The sequence below is a fragment of the Moschus berezovskii genome, chromosome 25, assembly GCF_049115385.1.
Source record: "Moschus berezovskii isolate FMDL1 chromosome 25, NW_MosBer_1.0, whole genome shotgun sequence".
Taxonomy (NCBI): Eukaryota; Metazoa; Chordata; class Mammalia; order Artiodactyla; family Moschidae; genus Moschus; species Moschus berezovskii.
In genome coordinates, this window is record NC_142484.1 from 52232529 (window position 1) to 52239885 (window position 7357).

At 40.4% G+C, this 7357-nt stretch overlaps 1 protein-coding gene across 19 annotated transcripts in view; it reads right to left on the reverse strand.

Annotated features, from left to right (window-relative positions):
* LOC148773958 (ferroxidase HEPHL1-like) overlaps window positions 1-7346 on the reverse strand; it is a 153346-nt gene extending 146000 nt beyond the window's left edge. For 16 of the 19 annotated variants that reach the window (XR_016036293.1, XR_016036296.1, XR_016036292.1 and 13 more), the window contains exons 1-4: window positions 6320-7346; window positions 3291-3459; window positions 295-434; window positions 22-153 (exon numbers count right to left, since the gene is read on the reverse strand). Coding sequence is in view for 9 of the 19 variants with exons in the window: in XM_088832021.1 (XP_088688147.1) it covers window positions 22-153; window positions 295-434; window positions 3291-3459; window positions 6320-6647 (769 nt within the window). In the remaining 10 variants the exon portion in view is untranslated. Of the gene's footprint in view, window positions 1-21; window positions 154-294; window positions 435-712; window positions 993-3290; window positions 3460-4485 lie in introns of those variants that run through there. The other 3 variants (XM_088832028.1, XM_088832026.1, XM_088832027.1) reach the window with 3 other exon arrangements.
* Between the last annotated feature and the right edge of the window lie 11 nt (window positions 7347-7357).

Sequence of the window (7357 nt, forward strand, 5' to 3'; positions counted from 1 at the left end):
AAGGCACACACTAGGACTTACCATCTACGTTTGGGGCTGCATCAGAAGCTTTGTCATAGATCACACCATGGGGCAAAATACTGTAGACCTTGTCAGCTTTGTTGGCAAATGTCACTAATAGAGTGTCACCCACCTCTGCCTTGATGACGGGACCTGAGAAATGTTGAAAGAGGAGGGAGAAGAGATGAAAAGAGACAGAGAAGTGAATGGGAGCAGAAGAGTCACTCCCTATTAGATTACACGTCCCACTGAAACATCTCCCTCGTTCCAAATGTGACAGATATTTCACTGTACCCAGAATTCCAAGGTGGGCTTCTGCCTCAGAGAATCTCTTTCTTCGAGTAAAAGTTGCATCAACATACTCTGTGTACCGAGCCTTCCAGTATTTCCCTCCTATTCTGTTGTCGCCTTGTGTGAAGTAGAGCTCAGAGTCACTGTGGAAAGAGAAGGGAGTTGACAGGGAATACACCTCTGCACATCCATAATTAAATGCCTTAATTATGGAGCTTTAGTGTATTGTCTTAGCCCATTCATCCACCCATCTCCCCAGAAAAGATAGCACAGTCTTCAGCCAAGTTCCCAGAAATAGTCAACCAGCCTTAAAGGTCTTCAGAAGCTCTTTGGTGCTCAAGCTCATTTCTCTCTTAGCCATTGTACTTTCTTCCCCAGAGGTCCAGCAACCGAAGGAGGCACAGGTAAACTCCTTACTTACCAATATTGGAGTCCCAGATGGCGTCCTACAAAGTAACAAAGAGCTAACTGTTTTCTTTGCAGAATGAGCATCCCTCTCTCTCTTGCTGATGTCACTATGAATAGTCTCTGCAAATAGTAAGCTCTGATATCTGGCATGATTAAGGAATGGAGTATCTAGTGAACCGAGTAGGTTAATCAGTGGAGTTACCATATAAACTATATACACGAAATACCAAATTTCAAACTTGTGAATTACAATAACATAACTTCCAACGAGTACTATCCCTCCTCTGCTTCTGTCACTGCTACCACCGCTCTTGCAGACATGCCGGCTGTGTCTTCTTCTTCTGCCTCTTCCTCTTATCTTGTTCATCCTGACTGTGTAACCTTCCTTTTCTTCACCTTTATTTCATCTTTTCCTTTCCTTTCTTCCCACAACCACACTGCATGCGTGTGCTCCTCGCCTTGTGTTTAGACCATAGTATCAGCCTCCTATCTATCTGTGCAGCATCCTCTATCTCACATTGGCTCCCTTGAGTTTTTTTCTCAGCATACGCACTGATACTCCAAAACCTTTAAAATAGTCATTTTCGTTGTCATCTTATCTGCTCCAAATTCTCCAGTTGCTCCCATTGCCAATCAAGTAAAGCTCAGACAGACTGGAGGACCTCTGCAGAGGACATCCGGTTTGCTCCGGCCCTCTCTCCACTGCTCTGTGGAAGTGCTCATGCCCCACGCAAACCCCTCACCTGTCATTCACTCTGCTCTCGTCACTCTGCTTTATGGCAGATGCTTTGCAGTAACCCCTGCATCTAAAATTTCCCTCTCTTTCAAATTCACTTGCATAAATTCTATCATTCAAAAGACTCTACCTTAGTTTCCCTTCTTTTGTGACGTATTTCTGGCTGTCTTCACTCTCTCTACATGCCCAGAGAACTCACTGTCTGGACAGCTCATCTTAATCTTATTTGTAACTTGCAAAGTCACTTCTCTTCTCCTGTATATTCAGCTTCTTTCTGTACCTGAGATCGGGGACATTATCTTAGACCTTCCTGCATCTCTCATGTCACTTAGTACATAGTGTTTTCACATATTACACTAAATATCCATTGAATATAGCTTGATATTTCATATTTTATAAGGTGCTTTCTAATTTTGGAAGGCTTCTAAGACATAATTCTCAATGTTAATTTTCACTATTCTGTTCATGGGAAAATGCTAGTCAATAGGGAATGTTGATATCAAAGAGTTTTTCATAGGTGGTCACACAAATTCTTTAGGCAAGGTTAAATGTTATCACTTTGGTGGAAGAATGAATGAAATTTATAATGAAGGAAGTAAAAAGAATCTTATTGATCATAAAGACAATTTTTTAAACATTCCCTCAAACATGAAAAGGATTATAGGGTAAGAGCAATACTTGTTGATATCATACTGTATTTTTTGTAATGCTTTCCCAGACATATTTGCATACGATCCTACAATAAACGTCACATGGGTCTTCATCCACTTAATAAATTGTTAGATTCAATTTGAAAAATATTACATGCTATGGAAGCCCAGAGAAAATCATTCAGGTGTCAGTGAGACTTTACTTAAGAAGTTACAGTAGAGTTAGATTTTGAAGGGGGAAAGTGGCATTGTACTGGACAGGGAGGAATATGAAGTCTGGGCAGAAGGGGCTTCACTTATATCAGGCTGTCCTTGAACCAAAAAAGGTAACCTTCCTTGGCTGTTTCATCTCCCTGAAATAGAGTCCTGACTTATTCCCCCTTCAAAATTGTCTGCTTAATACGTGGAAGACCTTAGTCTGTTCTCTGTCAGCTCAGTAACTCTCATGGCACTTTATGCTGCAGCTTGCACACAGTAGATGCTTCTGAAGTGTTTGATGGATGAATACATGAATCCAGTGCTTTGATTTTGCCCGCAAATCTTAAAGCAATAGTTCAGTTCGGTTCAGTCGCTCAGTTGTATCCAACTCTTTGTGACCCCATGGACAGCAGCACACCAGGCTTCCCTGTCCATCACCAACTCCCGGAGCTTACTCAAACTCATGTTCTTCGAGTCAGTGATACCATCCAACCATCTTATCCTCTGTTGTCCCCTTCTCCTCCCACCTTCAATCTTTCCCAGCATCAGGGTCTTTTCTAGTGAGTCACTTCTTCACGTCAGGTGGCCAAAGTATTGGAGTTTCAGCTTCAGCATCAGTCCTTCCAGTGAATATTTAGGATAGACTGGTTAGATCTCCTTGCTGTACAAGGGACTCTTGAGAGTCTTCTCCAACACCACAGTTCAAAAGCATCAGTTCTTCAGTGGTCAGCTTTCTTTGTAGTCCAACTCTCACATCCATACATGACTATTGGAAAAACCATAGCTCTGAGATACTCTGCAGTTATCTGCAGTATATACAATTGTATCTACAATTCTCAGCAGCATATACATTATGGGACTCAGAGCTCCTTAAATGATGCTATTATGCCATTTATGCAGTATGTACTCGTGAGAACAGTGCCTGGAACACAAATGCGATCACAGCAAAAAGCTTAACAGATGCCTCTCTTATGAGAGGCTCAGAAACATCAGCAAAGAGAGCTTACCTGCCAGAGGCCTTTAGGGGAAGACCACTGAATTTGTCATAGCCTTGAGGACCATAATCCCAAAGAATTTTTTCAGCCGCTATAAAGTAGTGTCTCTGTTGACCCTTCATCTTGGGGTGAGAAATACCACTTTTGCAGTTACCAACATTGTATTGCCCCAGCATGCCAGCTATAAAACAGAGGAAAACCAAGAGCCAATGTACAAATGCTCCAAAAGCAGTCATAGAGGAAGAATAGACTGATTCACTTGACTTCATGGACATTTCAAACTTTTGTACAGAAAGTAGAACCATAAACAAAGTTAAAAGTAAAAGTAAACAGTGGGTAGAGGAGTGTTTTAACACATATGACAAAAGATTAATACGTAAATATCTTTGATAAATAAGAAAGAAAAAAGTAAATATTTCAACAGAAAATGAGCAAAACATTGATAGGGTATTCACAAAAGAAATACTACTGGCCCAAGAACAAACAAACAAAAAAGTTCAACGTTAATAGTAATCAAGTGATACTGTTGTTCAGTTATCAAACTGTAAAGTTTGGAAAGACTATGTATTTATATATAAAGGTCTAGAAAATAGGGAAGATATTCATCAAAATGTCACACCATTATCTCTAGAGGTGATTGCTAATTTTAAAATTGAATTATATATATCTTCCAATTCTAAACATTTTCTCCGAGGGTATGGACAATTTAGTAAATGCTGTATTTCAGTACTGTATTCCAGCTTACGTGTACAACTACTGGCCAAATTTAAGAATCTAACTAATTTCAAATGGCTGCTAATGCCTTGATACATGTCAATGTATGGCAAAACCAATACAATAATGTAAAGGAATTAGCCTCCAGTTAAAATAAAAGAATTTTTTAAAAAAAGAAAAAAAAACTAATTTCTTTTCAAATTTAAGGATCTTCTGTGGAGAACATCTACAATCTACCCTTTTCGGGAATCTCAAGTATACAACACAGTATTGTTGATAGTAGTCACCATTAGATCTCAAGGACCCATTTGTCTTGCATAACTGAAACTTTGTATTCTTTGAGATCTCAAGTGCTCTCACCATCACCAACATCACAAAGTTTAACTATGTGAGGTGGTTGATATATTAATTAGCTTGTGTGTAGTTTAAAGAGTTTACACCTTATATCAAAATATCAAGGAATTCATATGCAATTCCTCTTTGTCAATTATACCTCAATAAAGTCTGGAGTCGGGGTGGAGAATGGTAGCTGTCATGTTCACCTTTGTCTTCTCAGGAGAGTGTCTGATACGTATTAACTGAGCAACTCAACATTTGCCGATTGAATTTAACTGGAATAACCTAGTGGACAAGTTTGAAGTTTGCTTTAAGTTTGAGGGGGATAAAAACGTGTTATGAAAGCAGCCCTGAAGTGCTGCATAGCTGTCCTTGTAGTGACTGTGTGTAGTTATGATCCAAATTGAATCATACATTATTTACTCCATGTTTATCCAACTGATAACATTTTTCTTTTTCTCTTCCTAGGCCAAACCTGTAATATGTCATATCTGTAATGTTGCCAATATTTCTTAACTGGCATCCAGTAGCCAGAATCTCTTCACTGAATCTTCTCTGCACGAAGACATATTTAGCTTCCTAAATCTTCCTAAATCACTGTGTCTAATGAACTAAAAGGGCTCACTATTACCTTCCAGGGGCTTCCCAGGTCAAGAACCCACCTGCCAATGCAGGAGAAGTAATATACGTGAGTTCAGTCCCTGGGTTGGGAAGATCCCCTGGAGGAGGGCGTGGCAACCCACTCCAGTATTCTTGCCTGGAGAATCCCACAGAGGCACCTGATGGACTGCAGTCTGTAGGGTCGCCAAGAGTCGACAGAACTGAAGGGACTCAGCATGCATGCATGCATTACCTTCCAGACGTTCCTTAGCCTTGCCATTCAAAACTGCTCCCCTGAGGCCCAAACTGCCTCTCTAAAACTTCTGCTTCGTCACTCCTCTGACATGAGCCTAAGGTCCAGCTAAGTAGACTTATTCCATGTGGTCCCAAGGAACCTGGACTGAATCATTCAACAGGTATTTAAGTCAACAAATGCTTATCATTCACCTTTCAAAGGATTTTGCACCTGTCATTGGATTGCTTCTCAATATTAAGAAGAACTCTCACAGAGCAGCCCAGAGATGAAATGGGCTGCTACAATTACTAGGCTAGGGCTATACACACGACTCCATATAAAATAGATCATCAACAAGGACCAACTGTAGAGCACAAGTAACTATATTCAGTATTCTGTAATATGGGAAACTTACATGGGAAAAGAATCTGAAAAAGAACAGATGTTTGACTATGTATAACTCATTTTTCTGTACACCTGAAACTAACACATCATACATAAATCAACTATACTCCAATATAAAATTTAAAAAAAATTTTTTAAAGAGATGTCCAAAAGGGAATTCAAGAATTGGATAGGGGAGTAGCCCAGATTATCTAGAAATCCCTTTCTGGTTGGTCCAGATTATCTAGAAATTCCCATTTCTGATTGTAAATTTTATTCCATTTAGAACTGCCCATGTGTTTTTCCCAGTTCATGCTGCTTCCCCTACTCGGAAAGCCTTTTTCTTATTCCTCATCTATCAAATTCCTACCCATATTTATAGGCTCAGATTAGGGACCCCCTCCTTAGGTAGTCTCTCTGACTGTTCCAGTTAAGTGACAAAGCTCAAAGAGCATTTATCATTCTGCCTCACATTTTATTCTTTTGTAAATGTGTAACTATATTTAACTACTAGATTCCAGGTTCCAGGAAGGTCTTATCAATTTTTTCAATCACCTCTTACCTGGTTCATAAGGAGGTAATTAATTAATAAATATATGTCAATAAGATGCCAAATAGGCATTATACATTTTCCTATGTTGAATATTTAATTGGAATAAATATAACACAGACAAGAATCCATCCAATAGCATGCACTGAATGAACACCATTGACTGTGTGGTTTAACTGTACCAACTGTAAGCATTTCCACACTGGCCTCCATCCTTTTTACCTTGGAGGTGATCACTGACTTGGCAGGTTATCATCCACTTTCCAGGATACTCAACTATCATTTCTATTGTCAGGAAGGTGGCTGGGAACAGGTTGACGACATCAGTCCGATGCCCTCTGCTGATGAAGGTGTTACCATAAAAATAGATGGAATGGATGTCTATCTCATTCCCCATCCCAAATAGGTGCCAGGACACTGATTCACCAACGCACATATCAGGTTCAGGGAAGTTCCCAAAGAGGTATCCATTGAGCGCTGAAAAACAGAAACACCGGTGAAAGACACTCCCCTGCAGAGCCCAGCAGAACCAGAAACAAAGGTAATACATACTCTAGCACAGCTGAAAAACTAGCAAAAATCACTGGGTTGTAATATTTTTGTGCAGAAAAAAATGTGGCTTCTTTGATAAAATGCAATCCCCAAAGGAATGAAAAGCATTAGTCTTTTCAAGAGAAAAACACTCAATAAAAGTGATCAGCAGTAGGCACACAGCCTTGAGCTGCTCTGGGAACACAGTGAGATCAGGAGTAAACCAAAGCGCTGTTTATAATTCCAGGACAGCTTGGCTACCTCCTACTTTCATCTCTATTTGTATATGTACCTTCCCCACCAGATCTGTTCTGTTAACTAGAAACCCTGTCTTACCTCACGTTGGGAAAGCTGACATACGGTAGCTACTTAAGTGACAAAAGCATGCAGCAAGAAGGAAAAGAAATGATTAGAAGGGAGGAATGAGGCAGTTCAGTTCAGTCACTCAGTTGTGCCCGATTCTTTGTGAACCCACGGACTGCAGCTCGCCAGGCTTCCCTGTCCAACACCAACTCCCGGAGCTTGCTCAAACTCATGTCCGTCCAGTCGGTGATGCCATTAACCATCTCATCCTCTGTCGTCCCCTTCTCCTCCCGCCCTCAATCTTTCCCAGCATCAGGGGCTTTTCTTCGCATCACGTGGCCAGAGTATTGGAGTTTCAGCTTCAGCGTCAGACCTTCCAATAAATATTCACGACTGATTTCCTTTAGGATGGATTGGTTGGATCTC